Source organism: Macrobrachium rosenbergii, chromosome 5, assembly GCF_040412425.1.
Source record: "Macrobrachium rosenbergii isolate ZJJX-2024 chromosome 5, ASM4041242v1, whole genome shotgun sequence".
Classification (NCBI taxonomy): domain Eukaryota; kingdom Metazoa; phylum Arthropoda; class Malacostraca; order Decapoda; family Palaemonidae; genus Macrobrachium; species Macrobrachium rosenbergii.
In genome coordinates, this window is record NC_089745.1 from 24892085 (window position 1) to 24912570 (window position 20486).

General features: G+C 36.0%; 1 protein-coding gene across 1 annotated transcript in view; it reads left to right on the forward strand.

The window, feature by feature from the left end:
• LOC136838607 (DNA ligase 1-like) overlaps positions 1-20486 on the forward strand; it is a 45129-nt gene that overhangs the window by 23898 nt on the left and 745 nt on the right. Inside the window, exons 4-5 of the mRNA XM_067103855.1 lie at positions 2895-3035; positions 18362-18454. Coding sequence (XP_066959956.1) covers positions 2895-3035; positions 18362-18454 — 234 coding nt within the window. The remainder of the gene's footprint in view (positions 1-2894; positions 3036-18361; positions 18455-20486) is intronic.

Here is a 20486-nt window from a genome sequence, read left to right on the forward strand (position 1 = left end):
ATATTTCAAAGTCATCTTACATTACTAGAATGTAAGAGTTTTAGCTTATAATTGCGTTTTTTTACCATTTTGGTCGAGTTAAAGTTGACCGAAGGTTGAAATTTTTGCAGTTATCGTGATTTATATGAAAATATTTCAAAACTGATAAAAGCTACAACCATGAGTTATTTTCTGTTGTATTCTACATGAAATTGCGCACATTTTCATATATAAAAGTTTATGTAACGACTAATATAAAACGGTGCAAACATTACGACAACGTGACGAAAGAATTTCTGGCATGGACGTAAGGAAAAAGTTTTTTTCAAAAATTCATTATAAATCAAAATATTGTGCTAGAGACTTCCAATTTGTTGCAAAATGAAGGAAAATGATTGAATATTACTAGAATGTAAGAGTTATAGCTTACAATTGCGTTTTTTGACCATTTCGGTCGAGTCAAAGTTGACCGAAGGTTGAAATTTTGGCAGTTATCGTGATTTATGTGAAAATATTTCCAAACTGATAAAAGCTACAACCATGGGTTGTATTTTGTTGTATTTTACATGAAATTGCGCACATTTTCATATATAAAACTTTATGTAACGGCTAATATAAAACTGCAAAAATTACAACAAAATGACAAAAGAATTTCTGAAATTTTCGGCAGAGTTACTGCGCAGACGTAAGAAAAAATAAAAAAAAAATAAAAAATTCACCATAAATCAAAATATTGTGCTAGAGACTTCCAATTTGTTGCAAAATGAAGGTAAATGATTGAATATTACTAGAATGTAAGAGTTTTAGCTTACAATTGCGTTTTTCGACCATTTCGGGTCAAGTCAAAGTTGACCGATGATTGAAATTTTTGTAGTCAACGCACGGGTACGTCCACTTGGCACCCAACAGACAATTTTAGTCGACGTATGATACGTCCAGTAAGCGTTTAAGGGTTAACGGTTCAAAACACTAGATATACCTTAAACTATCATCCTAAAATACTTTAATATTTCAAAGTCATCTTACATTACTGTACATTACTGTACCCTTAAAAATATATGGCTTACAGCTACACGTGAATGCTCCTACAACTGTTGCTGTACTTTTACCAAGGCAAAAATAATCAAGTTATCTCTATATGTATTCAGGCATGCACATTTTCTTTCATACAATAATCAAGCCTTACTGTTTTCTTTTAGTGTAGATAGGGGTGACATTGGTACAGTGTTTGGAGAATGTTTTTTAAGAAAAAAAAATACATTGATATTTTGCTGTTACATTAACATTGATATTTGAAAATGAGTAAATCACTTTTTTATCATAAAAAATTTAAAGTTTTTAGTCACAAAAATAAAATGAAAATAATTAGCGAATATTTTAGATATGCTCTATTTATGAATTTATTTTTCTTTTTTAATGAGTGGTATCTCACCTGTCTGTATTTCTTCTTTCTCATGAATACCATATTCTTTGGAAGCTCGAATTTCAAGTCCATGAAAAAAGAGCAAAATATCAGTAAAATATTTCACTTACAAAATCCGTTTATACTCCATTATATTGATCTATTATTATTGTAATATGTTTAAAAAAAATTGTCCCAGTATTTGTAATTGTTTTTAATGTAGGGATGTGTTGCCATATTTTTTTCTTTCACTGATTTACTGAACTGTACTTCATTACAAGTTTAGTTGACTCTATGATTATCACACATATTATAACAGTACACAAGAGAATATTTTATCATTGTTGATGTTTCATCTGTAATCACTGTAAAAATATTTAAAATCCTAATATCATATGTAAGCAACACAAGTTTATACTCTCCTCCCCAGCCTGTCGTCAAGTCTCGCCCCCAGCTACAGTGCTGAGACTTCAGTTGTAAACATCATTTCTCTCTCGCTCTCTCTCGTAGTGAAATATGACTGTATCGTAAACTTTTATGTACAAAATTAAAAATAATATTGTAATTCCATTAATACTTTCGTTTCTTTTAGCAACTAAAAATTTATTTACTTAATTTTTCAGTAGTAGGCTTACTCAGCTGATTCTCAGAACATAAATATTACAAATGTAGGGACAGTTGGTTTTTTATACATATTACGATGATAACAGATCAATATAATACAGTATAAATGGATTCTGTAGGTGAAATAAGATTTTATCAATATTTTGCTGTGTTTACATTAATGTTAATATTTGAAAATTAGTAACTCATTGTAACATACATACATAAGAGAATATTTTATCACTGTTGATTGCACATATAATTTGGTATTTTTTTCAATGCATATATAAATACAGTACTTAACTCTAATTGTGAATTCCCAATGTTTCCTGTATCGGAAAAAAGAAAACGGCACAGCTTCAGTAATATATGAGAAAAAATGGCTGTGCTTGAATGTAGGGGGAACTTGAGTGTAGTTTTCACACGTTGCTGTAAGCCATATATTCTTAAGGGTAATGTTGTAAAATGACTTTGAAATTATATTAAAGGATTTTAGGATGATAGTTTAAGGTATATTTGGTGTCTGAACTATTAAAATAGGCAGTTATAAGCATTTTAAGAGGGGTGGTGGCCATTTGTGTCTGAAGTATTAACATAGCTAGTAAAAAGCATTGTTAGAGGGGGATACCAACTTAACGTGGATTTTCACTTAACACAGGTGGTTGTGGTCCCTGATCCCCGTAATTACAGGAGACATACTGTATGCTATTTTCAAGAAACTATAAACCTTCATAATTTGGATCCTTGTGTATTGTCATAAAGTTAGCTACAGAACCATTGGTTAATAAATAAATGTGATCTTATATCCTTTAGTTTATGGTCTCAGCTTATATTTATTATGTCACTGGTTTCAAATTTATGGTCGATCTTAATTCAAAGAATTTTAACTGATTTTTTTTTTTATTCCCAGAAGGAGGAGCTTGAAAGAAAATTGAAAAAGATGCGATTTGAGGTCTTCAAACTTGGAATGGGAGGTTTTGATAAAGAAAAGAAGAAAGAAACCAGAGTTGCCTTGGCCATCAAACTGGGAGCTAAACCACCGAAGAAACAGGTAATATTTATTACCAGGGCAGAGTTAAGTTAAACTTTTTAGGGTGTTAAATGGTATCTGAAAAGACTTCATTATGTATAATTAAAAAAGTATTACTTAGGTGTGATTGTGAATGTCATTACAAAAACAATGACTATTTAAGCATTAGAACAGGTTGTTTCCAATACAGCATATACTTAAACTTTTGGTACTGAACCATGAATACTTAATGGTTTTTAGGTTAGCAAAATAACCCCTTAGATTTGCTTAGCTTAATGTGTGTGACCCACACACATTAAAGAGAGCCGCTGAAAAGTATATCCATAATTTTTTCTTGCCTACATACTATTTTTTTTGTGTGTTGAGCATGTGGGATAAGCTGTTACTCAAGACATACAGCTATGAATAGTAAAGTTAGAGCTTGCGTTTTCATCCCATCTGTGATTAATTGTGGCCAGTGATTGTAAAACCAGTAATTTTCTGCTTTCTCCTTCATCACTTTTTGATTGGAAGGGGACAGTTGTAATGACAGTTGATGTTCCCACTGTTGATAGTGAAGTCAGTCTTGAGGGAGGAATCAAAATGACCATCCAAACAGTACAGTGCATTAGCTATTGTAATCAACACCAGGTTTATTGCCTCCAGCAAGCCATGATTCCAACTTCAGTAATGAAACAAAGATAATAGCTATAAGTGATGTTCAAAACAACAACAAAACATTAGTGTATCCTGATTCTGGAAACATTTAATACCCCATATCCTCAGTGGCTATGATTCACGCATAAGTGTTCCCTGGTATCCATCAACAGACCATTTGTTCCTACACAAATACAAACCTTTGGTCTCTACATAGGGATTTAGCTTGCAGCACAAGCTGGAACGGTTGTTTAATTTTCAGGTAAGGTCGTTAACTATCGACAGTAGGAAGGCAGCTCAGCCCACTCATCGGTCTGCACTCCACTTTGCTTTCGGCTGCTGTGGTTTGAAATGTATTTTTGAGGTGAAACATAATCTCTATCATTTGCTTTTATCTGCGCTCACTTGGTGCGGATTCGACAAGTGTTAAAATTGAAACAGTCTTTAACCCATAATGGATGGGCTAAATATATATCAAGCACACCCCCAGACCAGGCAAACTTTAAGGTTGGCCAGTTTAAGAAAAAACACATCAATGGAAAGAGGTAGATATGCAAATGCACGTGGTGTAAGAAAAAAAAATTCTAAAAATTTTTCCCTACCTTAAACTGGAAGTTGATTGACTATTTACAACCTCCTGTGGGATCTCTTTTACAAGACACTCATAAAAATATATTAATTTTACCAAGTTATGCATATTTTTTCTAATAATTTTATTTTGTAAAATTATAATTACAGTTCACACAGTATCATAAGAACTAAAATCAGTAACAAATTGTTGTAAAATATCCACGAGACTTACTGAGATGGGGAGATGCAGTAACTTTTTGTGACATATGCATGTTTTTTCTAATATTTCTTTGCACTTTTGTGGCAAAATTACAGTTAAAACTGACATACTATCACAAAAGATAAGAACTAAAACCAACAGCAATCCCTGGTATATATATGAGCAAATAAATAAAAAGACATCCTTGAGCAGCAGGGAAGCAGTACATTCCCCTCTGAAATCCCAAGGCATACTGATCGATGTCTCCCCCAAGCTGAGCTAAATAGTTGCCATAAGTCATTTATGACCCATCAGAGTGCTATGAACATTTTTCTTGCTAAGTTCATCCACACCAAATGGCACGTAATATTAATACTCATATGAGGATTCCTGTCCATTAAGGGTTAACGAATGCCCCCAATAGTTACTCTTACTCTTTGGAGGGAGGAGGTAAGACAGCAAATGCTTTGGTTGTCATTCTTCGCTATTCGGTGAATACAGCTGGCCATTTAGACAAGTGCTCTGAATTTTGGGTTTGTTTTCCTTGATTAACGAATTGGATCATCTGGATTGTGGTTTGTATTTGGCAATATGGATTCTTCTTCTCAATCTTCCTTATTGAAATCTGTTAGATTTTGTAAGGTAAGTGGTTGCAAGACCAGATTGGGTTAATTCACGTAAGTATGCACAAAATATGCAATGATCATCGAGAGGTGAATTGTGATTCAGGAAACCGTTGTGATCATTAGAAGGATTGGTCTTTAGAACACATAGAGCAGATGATAAATTGTCGAATTAGAAGAGAATGATAGACTTAGGAGAGAGTAAACAGAATAATTAGTCTTGAATTTAGGTGTTCTTTAGAATTAACACTTGGTCTCTTGAATTTAGGTGTTCTTTAGAATTAACACTTGGTCAAGAAGATAGAGATAAGTCTGTACTTTCTTTTCTTGTGGATATAAATCCTTCTAAACCCAGAATGTCAGCTCAGGGTAGTAGGTTAGATTTAATACAATCAGATATGGACTCAGTTAAATCTAGAATTGAATTTTGTTTAACACTTTGAGTCTTTTGCATCGATTATGAGAGAGCTTTTGACTTTCAAATTTCTGCCAGATGGATTATGAGAACTTCAGCGCTTGGTCTTGTGAGACCATCTGGTTCTGGGGATACTTCTGTCCTTTATGAAAAGGACCCTTATAGACCTGGCTCTTCCTTACAGCATTCTCCTTCACCTCCTATTCAGAAAGAGGAGCATTTAGTCTATCTCTTCAGTTTTAAGGAATTGGTTCAGTTGTGCTTGTGCAGATATCTGCAGTCCTTCCTTTAAGCTGTCAGTTTCTGTACTTAGGAAACTTGACTCAATGGCAAATGTTTGGCCAAAGAGAGTGTTCTTTTTGAAAGTCCTCTCTCTTGTCTCCCTTGCTGTCTGCTAGGAAGGGTATGGTGTATTGAGCAGGGGATTTTTTCCCCTTTTCTCCTGATCCAGCTGTTATAGTCCATGTTTTTCCAGCCAAGAGCAATGCAATTGTCTCTGCTAAGCCACATTTCTTGATTCAAGAGGCCGTTAATATGTATTAAACTTGGCTAATGCCATTGAAGCTATACCCTTTAGTTAATTTTGCTGAATGCTGTTAACTGTGTTGGCAGGAGTTTGGTGGACTTCCTCCTCCTTGGGCCAGGGATCCTTTGATAAGCCCTAAGGGTTTTTTCCTCCTTAGCAATGCATTTTTTGGATGTGGTAGGTGAACTGTCGCTAGTAACCTCAAGTTCTCACGGGAGAGTAGCTATGCTGTCAGCTGGTTCCTTCAGACTCCCCCTGCAGACAGTCATTGGTTTCAGGCTCATCCTTTTTTGGAAGAAATAGACAGGCTCATCCTTTTTTGGAAGAAATAGACAACAAGCTATCCATTTCTATAGCTGCAGAGACAGAAAATACAGTTCAACCTCCAAAATCTGGAATTCCATGGTCCGGGAACTCCCACATGCCGGGACATTTTTGAATCAGCCACCATTAGTTCTTGAGTAGCTACAAGGGCAGCGCCAAACGTTTCAGTTTTTGTATTTTTTCTGGTTTTGGAATTGAAGCTTGCTCTGTAAATACACAAGCGCAATTCATATCGAACGAAAACACACTGTGAAACTCAAAAATATACAGGATACCGTAATTTGCATATACAGTATACCGTACTCATGTATCTTCTGATCTCGGTTATCATGCGATCATTGAAATTTCGTTCCAGAAACATGATTTCATCATATACGTTGTGTACAATATAGTGCGAGGTGTATTAACAGTAGATTACACTAGGCTAGGCTATCTATGCCTGTCTTGGTTTTGGTAGATACTATTGATAATGCATATTAAATCAGAGTTAGCTTTTAACTAATAAATAGGCCTAGAAGCAAAAGTTCATTAGGTTAAATGCCAATCTTCATAACAATAAATCAGACTTATCAGGGTTGTGACTTGCCTAAAAATTCATCACTCTTTCTTATAATTAACAACCACTTACTACTGTGTGCAAGACACCGGCTTAAACAACACAAGTACTGAAACAATCGAATTGAGAAACAGCCATTAGCCAATGTAAGTTACTATAACTAACACACGTCTATTTAGTGTTGTGTGTAACAGTTGTCAACTTGTTAAAAATTTGCGAATTTTCAATGGTGACTTTCATAATGAAAATAAAATAAATCTTTATTCATACTTCACTCAGTGGAGAGGAAAGTGTTAAAGTATGCCACTGAATTTACGGTTGTAGCTGTGGCAGAAGAAACTGATAATATACACATCACAAAACTTTTTGAAAGAGGCAAAAGCAACATTCAATACTGGCAAAATCACACCTTTACTTCATTTAGAAATAAAGTCCGATACTGGAGAAATCACACCTTTATTAATTTAAAAATAAAGTAAGTTGCATTTTTAAACTGCGTTGATAATTTACATATAAAACGATTCTCTGAAATGTATTTTATTTAGCAATTAATTGCTGTGATGATATTGGTAAAATGCAATCAGCTGATGATTTTAAGAATGTAAACATTAGCAGAATGCAAATGGTGCATGTTTCCTATGTTCATAAATTATAATACGATAATAATAAGGCAATAATGCATGAAGTATAATTGCATACAGTACATAAAACAAGTTTTATTAAAGTTATCATTATTCTTAATACAACTTTATTATTTGACTTGTGCAAATGGATATCTGTCGGTGTAACAACCTAATCGGGTCAATAGTCTCTCTCTCTCTCTCTCTCTCTCTCTCTCTCTCTCTCTCTCATACACATACACACACACACACACATGTAGGTGCACAGGAATAAAAGCAGATTTAAGATTTTTGCTGAAAACAAAAACCATAAAAGTTTGAATTGCCAAAAAACAATGAAGGGTGCGAGGAGATTAGAATTTGACAGTGCATTTATGAAGAGATTTAAGCTCCAACGTAGCAAAGGTGTGAGCATTTTCGGAGAGATGTTTATGGGGCAGGCCAGAATTTTGCTAAGGAACTAAATCTAACAAATGACAGTGATTATTCATGAGCTTTATTCTACTTTAGCAACACAGCACTATGTATATACTGTATGTGAAATGAGTGGGCAAGATTGTTTACATAGAGGGTTTTTTATGGGTAATTTCTAATATCCGGGATTTTCTGTGGTCCAGCTGTGGCCTGGTCCCAAGGGTCCTATTTTAAGAGGTTGGACTGTACTGAAATAGTGCTTTTCTCCACCATTTCCCAAGCCACCAAAGGTAAGTCTCCTTCTCTTCCTCTTCTCTTTTGGGCTCAGGAGGGAAGAAGTGTCCTTTTGGCAGCAAGAATCCAGCTTTTGTTCTGTCAAAGGGTATAGTTGTAGACTCCCTGGTAAAGGAGGTTCTTTTGGAAGGTTATTGCATTCCTTTCAGGAATTCATTGCCTCTTCAACCAGCTCTTAACCATTCAGTCATACAAAGCAACCTAGAGAAGAGGCAGGTCTTGTGTCAGGAAGTCTTTTCTCCATTAGGAAGACAGCTTTAGAGGAAGTACTAGCTACTTTGCTAAGCATCAGAGGAAGTACTAGCTACTTTGCTAAGCATTAGAGGAAGTGCTAGCTACTTTGCTAAGCATTAGAGGAAGTACTAGCTACTTTGCTTGGCTTTTTACAACAGGATATTCCTAGTGCCAGGCAGTGGGGCGTTGTAGGAAAGTCCTAGACATGTACAGGGTCAACCTTTGTGTCCAGCTGTTCCCCTTTTTTCCATGGAGTGAACCACCATGGAGAACGGTACATGGGTGTTTATGGTGGACATAAACGATGTGTACTTTCATGTCCCCATTCACCAACTTTCAGGAAGTGCCGACATTTTGTCTTTGGGGGAAGACATGTCAGTGTCGAATTCTTTGTTTTGGGCTGAGTTCCATGCCCCAAGTTTTCACTAGGGTGCTATCTCCTTTTGTGAATATTTCACTTATCAGGAGTAAAGAAGCTTCTGTACATGGACGACTGGATTATCTTTGTGAAGTCCATGAAGTTTAGGGGGATGGCCTGAGGGCAAGAGAGCCTGTACGGGCATGACAAAAACCCTAGGCTTACTAAGAAATTTCACAAGTCATCTCTGGAACCTACACAAAGCGTGACCTACCTGGGCATGGTGATTGATTCTGTTCTTTTCAGGTTTTCCAATGCCAGCTCGATTAGACAATCTGTTATTAATCACGAGAGAATTCTCCTCCTCAGGGAGTATGCCTGCTAATGCTGGTTGTATCACTTAGGCCACATGCCTTCTCTGGAGAAGTTAGTTCCGAGTACTTGACTTTGGATTATACCTCTTCAGTTGCACTTAAGAGGCACTGGCATGGAGAGAGACTCAGCCAGACCATGAGTTGTAGCCATGGAAGCAAGAACAGGTCCTTTCCCTTCATTGATCAATGTCCACAGTATTGCTTCTTGCAGAGAAGTCCCGAGAGTCCCTGAGCCCAGACCTTTCACTGTGTTCAGTTGCCTTGAACAAGGATGGGGATGTGGTTATCAAGAACCAAGTCATTTAAGGGCTGTGGTTGCCAGTAGAAGTGAGTCTTCACATTAACTGCAAGGAGTTGTTGGCTATCCAGAAGGGATTTAAGTAATTTCTGTCTTCTTGGAAATATCTTTTCTAGCTCATATAAGAAAGCAAGGGGCATGAATTTGGAAACCTTGGTAACCATCATTAGGACTTGAGCCTCTGAGCAGTGGAAGGGAAGGAATGTTGTCTATATGGCCCAGTTGGTTCCTGGGTGACTGTACGTTTGGTGGATATGTTAAGTTGTCCAGGACAGGTGCTCTCCTGCGATTATTCTCTACCCTGTAGTTTGTGAGGCGATTTGGAGTGTTCGGCTCAATCTCTTTGCAACAAAGCTGAATCATTGTCTCCAGCTGTATGTCTCCCCAGTTCCTGGCCCTCAAGCCTAGGCAGTAGACGTTATGGTTCAAGATTGGACAAACCTATTCGTGTATGCCTTCCCTATGTTTCCACTGTTACAAGGGGATACGCTACAGTTAAGGACTACCAGGAACATCACCGTGTTTCTGATTGCACTTTGGTAGCCAAGGAGGAATTGGTTCCCAGTCCTTCCACATATCAGTAGAAATTCCTAGGTATTATCTCCATAGACAAAACTGCTTTGTCAGGTAGGAACAGGGAAGCTCCAAAAATATTGAAATGCATCATATAACCACATGGAGACTGTCATCTAGCTCCTCAGCTCTAGAGACTTTTATAAGCCATCTAGAGACTGTTTCCTAATGACAAAAGGAAAGTCCATTAACCCTTAAACGCCGAGCCTCTATTTACAAAAACGTCTCCCATATGCCAGCAGCGTTCGGTGAGTTAGCGCCGAAGCGGAAAAAAAGTTTTTTTCAAAAAATCACAGCACGCTTAGTTTTTAAGATTAAGAGTTAATTTTTGGCTCATTTTTTTGTCATTGCCTTAAGTTTAGTATGCAACCATCAGAAATGGAAAAAAAATATCATTATCATATATAAATATTGAAATATATGACAGCGCAAAAAAGATTTTTCATATATAATTTTATACAAATCGTGCTGTGAGCAAAACGGTTAAAGCTAATGGTTTATTTTGTTCATTAAATTGCGATGATTTTGGTATATAAAAAATTGTAAAACGATCAAAGCAACACAGAGAAAATATTATCACAAAATGATGCATGAATTAAGTAATGCGCAGAGCGTAAAAAATGTTTTTTCAAAAATTCACCATAAATCGAAATATTGTGCTAGAGACTTCCGTTTGTTGAAAAATGAAGCTAATTGATTGAATATTACTAGACTGTAAGTGTTTTAGCTTACAATTGCAGTTTTCGACCATTTCGGTCGAGTTAAAGTTGACCGAAAGTCGAATTTTTCTATTTATCGTGATTTATATGAAAATATTTCAAAACTGATAAAAGCTACAACCATGAGTTATTTTCTGTTGTATTGTACATGAAATTTGCACATTTTCATATATAAAACTTTATGTAACGACTAATATAAAACTGTGCAAATATTACGACAACGTGACGAAAAGAATTTCTGAGATGTTCGGCCGAGTTACCCCGCAGACGTAAGGAAAATGTTTTTTTAAAATTCACCATAAATCGAAATATTGTGCTAGAGACTTCCAATTTATTGCAAAATGAAGGTAAACGATTGAATATTACTAGAATGTAAGAGTTTTAGCTTACAATTGCGTTTTTTACCATTTCGGTCGAGTTAAAGTTGACCAAGGTTGAAATTTTGGCAGTTATCATGATTTATGTGAAAATATTTCAAAACTGATAAAAGCTACAACCATGAGCTATTTTCTGTTGTATTCTACATGAAATTGCGCACATTTTCATTTATAAAAGTTTATGTAACGACTAATGTAAAACGATGCAAACATTATGACAACGTGTGAAAGAATTTCTGAGATGTTTGGCCGAGTTACCACGCAGCGCAGACGTAAGGGAAAAGTTTTTTTTTTTTTTTTCAGAAATTCACCATAAATCGAAATATTGTGCTAGAGACTTCCAGTTTGTTGCAAAATGAAGGTACATGATTGAATATTACTAGAATGTAAGAGTTTTAGCTTATAATTGCATTTTTTTACCATTTCGGTTGAGTTAAAGTTGACCGAAGGTTGAAATTTTGGCAGTTATCGTGATTTATATGAAAATATTTCAAAACTGATAAAAGCTACAACCATGAGTTATTTTCTGTTGTATTCTACATGAAATTGCACACATTTCCATATATAAAAGTTTATGTAACAACTAATATAAAATGGTGCAAACATTACGACAACGTGTGAAAGAATTTCTGGCACGGACGTAAGGAAAAGTTTTTTCAAAAATTCACCATAAATCGAAATATTGTGCTAGAGACTTCAAATTGGTTGCAAAATGAAGGTAAATGATTGAATATTACTAGAATGTAAGAGTTTTAGCTTACAATTGCGTTTTTTTACCATTTCAGTCGAGTCAAAGTTGACCAAAGGTTGAAATTTTGGCAGTTATTGTGGTTTATATGAAAATATTTCCAAACTGATAAAGCTACAACCATGGGTTGTATTTTGCTGTATTTTACATGAAATTGCGCACATTTTCATATATAAAACTTTATGTAACGGCTAATATAGAACAGTGCAAAAATTACGACAAAATGATTAAAGAATTTTGAAATTTTTTCGCCGAGTTACTGCACGGGCGTAAGAAAAAGTTTTTCAAAAATTCACCATAAATCGAAATATTGTGCTAGAGACTTCCAATTTGTTGCAAAATGAAGGTACATGATTGAATATTACTAGAATGTAAGAGTTTTAGCTTACAATTGCGTTTTTCAACCATTTGGTCGAGTCAAAGTTGACCGAAGGTTGAAATTTTTTGTAGTCGACGTACGGTACGTCCACTTGGCACCCAACAGACAATTTTAGTCGATGTATGATACATCCAGTAGGCGTTTAAGGGTTAATTTCTTGTTGAGTATTGTGGGAGTTTTATAGATTATGATGCAAGACCAGGTGCATTTCCAGTCTTTGCACCAATATTAACAGTATATATAAGTGGCTGCACTTCTTGAGAGATGCCAAAGGTTTGTCTGTTTCATCCATGCCTATGTATTGAAGCATTCTGGATTGGTATTTCAGAGAAATTGCTCACTCTTTTTATCTGGATTACTGAGGGTTCTGCTAAAGCCACTTTTATGAAACCTAGCCGTTGGTTTAATCAACACCATATGGGCCCTCCTTTCCAGCCCCAAGAGAGAGGCTTCTCTCAAGGCTCTTTCTTAGAACACTCTGGTGGCTGTGGCTTCAGCCAAAAGAATAAGTGGGTTACATGTGATTTAATCATCAGTAGGGTCTTCATATACCAAAGCAGAACTGTCTTTTTTTGCATCTTTTCGTGCTAGGAGTGATGTCAAAACCAAACCTCTTCCAAGAGTTTTCTCTAACCCCTCTTTAGGAACTCTTGACTCCCAAAGAGAAGAGCTTCTTTGATGCCCTGTTAAGGCTGTAGGGATTTATACATCCCATCTTAACCATAAAGAAAGCAGTGTGGGAACCCATTTTGCATTGTCAAGAATCCTTAGGTTCTTAGGTCATAGATTGCCATGGCTTTCTTTATTAATCCTTAAGCCTGGAAGCACACCATGCAATGTCTCCAGAGGATTGTCCCATTTTGTAGGTGAAACTGCATGATGTGAGAGCAGCAGCTACATCTATTAGTTTTCATCAGCATGTCTCACTAGACTGTTAAATCTTGGCAGCAAGTGGAGGTGTAACTCTGTGTTCACTTCTAACTACTTCAGGGCCAAGTAGATCCAGTAGGAAGACTGCCATACACTAGCACCTATAGTTTCAGCAGGGAAGATTTTTCCTAGCCTTCCCCCAATGTGTTACAAACAGGTAGTTTTCACTATCAACCCCATCCTGGGTAAGTGAGGAACCTTATGTATTGGCGTTCATACATGGTAATATCATACTCTGTTTTTCTTTTGATTGTGGTATTATGCTTAGGTTTATTTTGTTTGTTTCTCTTAGGTAGGGCAAACAAAGTTCATTAGGGTAAATAATGTTGTATTTATGTTGCAGAGCCATTGCTCCTTATTGGAGAAAGCTGCCCTGAGCTGATTAATAACCACCTTTTCAGGCAAAATTGGTGGTGTTGTTTTGGGTGTGAGGTGTCACAGCAACTCGGTTAGGTAGTTGGTTAATCTTTAGGGATCATGTTTAGTTGTGGTTTTAGCTCCCATCTGCTCTGCTGGCTTGAGGTACTGAGGTCAAACTTGCCATTTTGCATTGCACAATCTCAGCCAATGGCTATATTCAGGGTCCATGTTTCACCTCCTTTGCAGTTATGGACCTCACCTGATGAAGATCCTCATCTGACAAGTGCTTGCCATGGGATTGTATGCATCCGGTAAGCAGTGATAAGGATATGTCTAATATCTGATAATTTGGGCATAGGGAATCTCTTGCCCTCCTTCAGCACTCAGTGTTGGAGCCAGAAAATGATAGAGGGTAAGTTTCACCTCAAAAATAATTATTTTTTTTTATAAAATCAATTTTTTAGGTACTTATCTTCTATCATTGAGACCCCCTTCTATCATTGAGATCCCTCCCTCCTCCCCTCTTGAGAGATTAAGAGAATAGGGGTAATTATTGGGAGCATTCATTAATGATTGTTTCAATTTTAACAATTGTCGAACCTGTGCCAAGTAGCAGCAGATAAAGCAAATGATAGAGGGTAAGTACCTAAAAAATCGATTTTATAAAAAAAAAAATCATTATTTTTGTGTAATTATTGTCTGTTGTTATATATATTATACAAACCCCTCAGTAACCTGTGTTTTGTCTGAGATGGGACTGTCTTCCAGTTCAAAAACCTATGTTATGAACTGGCAACAGCCCCTTAAGCAGCTGTCAAGTACAGGGTATGCTGATAAACACAGTAGGAGTGAAAGTTTTGACAGGAACAATCAGCTTAGCTTTGGGAGGGCATCCTTGGTCACTTGCCCTTGAAAAAGCTAGCACCTCCACCGACACTCACTTGAGTGACAACTGAAATAGTAGTGATCAGCCTCAAGTAACCCTCCCTCACAGCTTGTGCCATTGAGCCAAGCTTAACTGTCAGGGGGCAGTTTGTTGGGACAGACTGGCCCCTACTGTTTTGTGGGGTGAAAGGTTTTTAAGCTACAGGAAACTCCAGTTATCAACTTGTTCACCACATGGTCATATAGGAAGATCCTAATGTTTTTCTTTCCCATTTCAGACCCCCCTGGCTGCTTTAGAAAATGCCTTCCAGCAGCCCATGGGACAATCTTGATATCTTCCACATTTTTCCTGTCAGTCTTATTCACCAGGTTTTTGTCACTGGAGGTCTCAGATAACCCTGTTACTCCTCCTTGGCCACATGCTAAGTGGTAGTTTGATCTGTTTGTTCATCTGATTGAGGCACTGAGATATCCCCACTTTGATCAGTCTTCTGTTAGCCACCCATTTTGAAGTAGCTTCAACCAGTGTGTACCAAGGAGTGGACCATCTGTCTCTGTCTGTTCTGAGAAATGTTTTGGTTTCACAGGTGATGAGGACTGGTGTCTGATGGTGCCAGAGTACCTATACCTCATTTTACTTCAGAGATGCCACCCACAAGTCCTTGGTCACCTTCTCCTTAGAACTGTGGTGGCTGCTTAAAAGTTGTGTAGTCTCCAAGCCCCTTTCAAATAAAAAAGCATCTCCCCAAAGGTATTCAGATGGTGTATTACTGGAGGTTGAATGGGTGAGTGACTGGCTCTGTCTCTCTCTTCTACCTTCTGCAAGGCAGCAGTCAGGCTTATTACATGCTGGATAGACCATGATGCTGGTAGACTTCACAGTCATGCATCCTACCTTAGAACTTTGGCTCATAAGATGTAACTCTCTCTGTTCTCCCTTTTAACAAGGGAAACAGGGTGGTCAAGCTCTCATCTAAACTCATCAATTTATGAATGACCCAGATAATATACCAGCTGCCTTCCAGCTTGTGCTACTATCTTTAGACCAGCGTTTGGTATCCCAAAGTTTTCCTAGAGAGTTCAGACACATCTCACTCTGGTTCAGGGCTTTATCAATCTTGCATCCTTGTGCCAGTTTGTATAGAAGTTTACAGAAATCATTGGTCCCCTGTTCATAAACATGATCAAGTGCATAGCATTTCTAGTTGGAGATTCAACTTTGCTAGTCAGGTGAGACTATCTTTCCACCTAAGGAGAGTCTCCTACATAAAAAGCTTTAGTTTAGTTTGTATTTGTGTAGGAATATAACAAACTTGTAACTAATATATATTTTCTGTGTATACTAACCAGAGCCTTTTATCATAATCCTACCTCAACCACCCCACATAGTCCCTGATGCCAAAGGAAAAAGTGCTGCTTTACTGCAATTAACCACTTTGTTATCTAGTCCAGTTCATGTATTATCTAATCCTGAATTCATCTGTGTTTTTACAAAGTTGAGAGAGCATCTAGCATCTTCTAGCCAGTTAACTATAGAGGATACCCCAGATCTGTTAAGGGAAAATTTTTGGGACTTCTAGAACACTGTCCAATTTGAATCCTCTCTGAGAGACTTAATACATACAATATTGCTCCCACCTAAACAGTGAATTTGATAAAATAAGAGGCTTGACCTTGTATGAATACAGGAAACTAGGAAGTTTTTCCTTTAATTATTTTTAGTATAGGGAATTCCCCCAGCACCAGAGTGCAAAAATAACTTGGCTAACTTGCCATGCAGTAAGTGATGAGAATAAGTAAAATAAGAGGTTTGCTCTAGTGTTTATTAAAGTTTTGAAAGTGTGTGTTTGAAAAATGTGGTCTCTTAGGTTCTGTGTGAATTCTGATTTATTTAAGGGGATCGGCCGCCTAAAAAAACCCAATAATCTTTAAAAAATTCGATTTGCTGAAAAAAATTCTATGGCTTTTATAGTGTTCAAGAATGTGTCCACGAAAGATTATGCTAAAATTTGCCGTATTTTCTAGTTATGGCCTAAAATGTAACAATAACTATATACCCATAAAACACCAGTAGCGCAAATGATTTAGTCTGGTATAGTTTTTGGATATATATTACTGAAAACTTCCTTTGAAATGAAATGTATAATGTCAATAATAAACTCGCACTTTTTAGTTATTCCTAGCCATGACAACGCACATGCGTCATACCATGACGCCGACTGTAACCGAGAGTTGCCTATAAACTTCCAAGCTAGAAGGACACGTTTTTCATGCTCGCTAGCCTTGACTGAACTCTGTATTTTCTGCGGTGTTTTTGTTTTTTCACCGTGCCTAAAAGGTCCAAGAGTTCACTTCATGCTTCTAGAATGCGGAAAAGCCAAGTGGAAAAGTCCAAGCGAGAAGTAGAAGAAAGAGTTCAAGAAATTAGTGCCATAGAGGGGAATGGAGCGACGGAGAGAGAGAGAGCTGTCGCCCATCAAACGGCGCAGGCAGCGATCTCTGCTGACCAGAGACCAACCACATCCACCCCTAAACGCCTTTTTTTATTTGTTCGTCACTACCAAAGGGCAAAGATATTTTAGAAAAGAAAGCAGTAGCTCGGAGGCTGATATTATAGACGATCCTGAAAATAAAATGATCATAATAAGTGAAGCAAGACTTGATGAATTAATTGAATCACGAATCCCTAATTGTGAATGTAAAAAGTAATTCCCAGGATCCAAAGGGATGGATTCGAGACACTAAAAAAAGTGTAGGCAACTATGATACCCTAGAGTAATACCTTGCAGCAAGATCAGACAGGGGACCAGGAACCTAAAATTTATAAGAATGTGGCTTAGGCACATAAATAATCATTTAATATTCTTATTTATAATCATTTTGCATTAATTAATACCCAAAAATAAAAATTAAAACCATAGAATTAATTGTAACACAGTCTTTGAAGTCCCTTTTACTTTTTTATGTAACTAAAACTTTGAAGGCCCGTTTCTCAAAACATAAGTTTTTCGCCTTTAAAATGCATCTCCTCCTTAGTATTGGACCAATCTAAATGAAATTTTAAATATAACATGGGAAACATGGTAGATTAAAACAAAGCCGGGGATTTTTAATATTCTGCAATTTTTTTTCTGTAATTTTTCCAGGAAAATTTCATAAAAAAAAAAAAAAATTCATATCTCGAACAATAATTGAAAAATCAAAATCCCGGCTTTGTATCGAAGGTCCATATGTGTTTTATACGTGGTTCAAATCTCATCCCTTAAAACCAAAAAGCAAAGGAGGAGATGCATTTTGAAAATGGCCATTTTGGCCGAAAAATGCTCTGGGCGTCCACAAAACCTAAGGTCACTGAACAAAATTTTTTCCCCAGAAGTTCCACACAATATCCTTTAACAAACCCCTATATATTAAGCATTCGATCCCCTTAAACTATATTTTCCTAATTTCAGTCAGCAATTTTCTGAAATTGTATTACTAGGATTATAGGTATGGAGATTCCTGATCTTTTTAGAGCTAATTGCTATAGTGTCTTGAACTACTGAACTTTTTAGAGCTAATTGCTCTAGTGTCTTGAACTACTGAACTTTTTAGAGCTAATTGCTCTAGTGTCTTGAACTACTGAACTTTTTAGAGCTAATTGCTATAGTGTCTTGAACTACTGAACTTTTTAGAGCTAATTGCTCTAGTGTCTTGAACTACTGAACTTTTTAGAGCTAATTGCTATAGTGTCTTGAACTACTGAACTTTTAGAGCTAATTGCTATAGTGTCTTGAACTACTGAACTTTTTAGAGCTAATTGCTCTAGTGTCTTGAACTACTGAACTTTTTAGAGCTAATTGCTATAGTGTCTTGAACTACTGAACTTTTTAGAGCTAATTGCTCTAGTGTCTTGAAATACTAATTTAATATAAACTTTTTTTTCTAATTGCCAGCATGTAAGCTATAAGGATCTACTTGTTACAAAAAAGAGAGAAAAGTTTCAAGAGAAAGAGGAGCGTGAAATGGACAGAGAAATGGGGATACAGGTAAGTTGTAAATATGTTTTAAAACTAGTTGGGATTCTAGTAATTGTAAATTTTAAATACCCTTATGGTAATGTTTGTCCCTATATAGAAACCCTTACTTGACAAAAGTTTCTTATGATTAGTGATTAGTTAATGTATATGTTGAAAAATATCTTTTTAATAGTGTAAACATTCACTTCTGAGTGGCAGTGAGTGTTCTTGTGCCAGTTGCTGGATAGGAGAGATTTCATTTTGTTTTTACCCCTTACACGATATTTAAATGTTATGCTTCTTGTTTTGAGCTGTTCAACACTTGTCTTGTCTTGTACTCAACTATCTTGTACAGTACTTTTCTTTTGATTTTATGTAATTTCAGGTTGGTTACCATAATGTAGTTATTTTATGCCCTTTAGGGGTTATGATGTGCAAAATTATTTTATATTTTCCAAGTTAAAATGATTTATAGGGGCATTTTATACAAATATCAGAAGGTAGGTTTTTTAACATTTGGTAAATTCTGCAAGAATTTTAGGGAATACTTTATACAATATATATTTCACTGGGAATTAATAGAAGGGTCTTTTGGTCTTAAAAGTTTTGGCTTTCATCTTGAAATGACGAGTAGTGAATTAAATGGTACATTTATAGCTTTTGTATACTTTTTAATTTCCATTATTTTTTAAAAATTTTTTTGAATATTAGGTCAGTAATTTTGAAAGATCTTGCAAGCCTTTGAATCCATGCCATATGAATCACAAGGGAAATACCCAAGGAATTTTGATGTTTTTCTTGGACGTTGATCTCATTCGTGTTTGTTTGGTTAGCAAGTGTAATTAAGAAGCCGGGAGGGAGAACAATATCAATAACGGCATTCAGAAGGATGGCTAAGAACTATAAGAGGGTAGTAGGTTATTGCCTTTGTTTAAAATGGCCTGCCACTTTTGTTATGCCCAATATGAGGAGTTTTTAGGATGCTTGTACTCCATTGTCTCAGGAGTAAAAGAATTACAGTAACTCTTCGTTTAACTTCACTAACAGGTTCAAGGGAGTTGTGGGTACATCCAAAAGGCAATTATCAGAATAGTCAATAGCCCAGCCTAGGGGTAGAGAATTTTTCCCTTTCACTAAGACTGCAGGTTTGTTAGTTATGAAAATACAAATGGATTTAAAATTTGTAATTTTTTAAAGCAACTATGTATTAAACACAAAACACCCCAAAATATACATTTCAGCACAGGACCTTTCTACCCGAACTAGCATGTGTGATGGACAACTGTATCATCACATACACATGCAGTCCATGCAGCATTTTTATGTATATACTGTATGTGTATTCATAATGAATGTTATGTGCAAGTAACAAAGTAACAATCATGCACTAAACTACAAAATAGGGACAAAGAAAATCCATGCTCTCTCTCTCTCTCTCTCTCTCTCTCTCTCTCTCTCTCTCTCTCTCTCTCTCTCTCTCTCTCTCTCTCTCTCTCTCTCTCTCTGGACCAACTATTCTGGGCTACAACAGCAGATATTTGAGTTAAATTGCAAAGCATAAGGTTTGAGAAAATTTACCAATAGGTGAATAACACCAGAGTTGAGTTGAGAATCAGTTTATACTGAGGTTAAAGAGGCTTCTTTTTTAAAAATTATATTTTTATTTTTGCATACAAGAGTTAGGAAATTTACATATTTGTATGTTATTTTCTAACTTCTGATTTCTTACTGTAAAATGACAATTTTTTTAGAGAGCTCTTTAAGCATACAATAAATGAAAAACATTAAATTTTCCATTTTAACTCCATATTATTTTAATTTTTTCTGAGGCAAAAATGTTAAATCTTTCCCTTATTTTACTTCATATTAACCTAAAATACTAAGTTAAAAATATTAAAATTATTCAAGTCATGAGTTGGCATTTTTGTGGAAAATTGTAATTATAAACGTTTCTGCCTTATAATGTTTTTATTCAATTTATGTGTTGAAAGTACTAATATACATTGGCCTAGAAGTAAGAAGGGTAGTTTTTTCTGGAGCATTTGTTTATTTTATTTGCGTA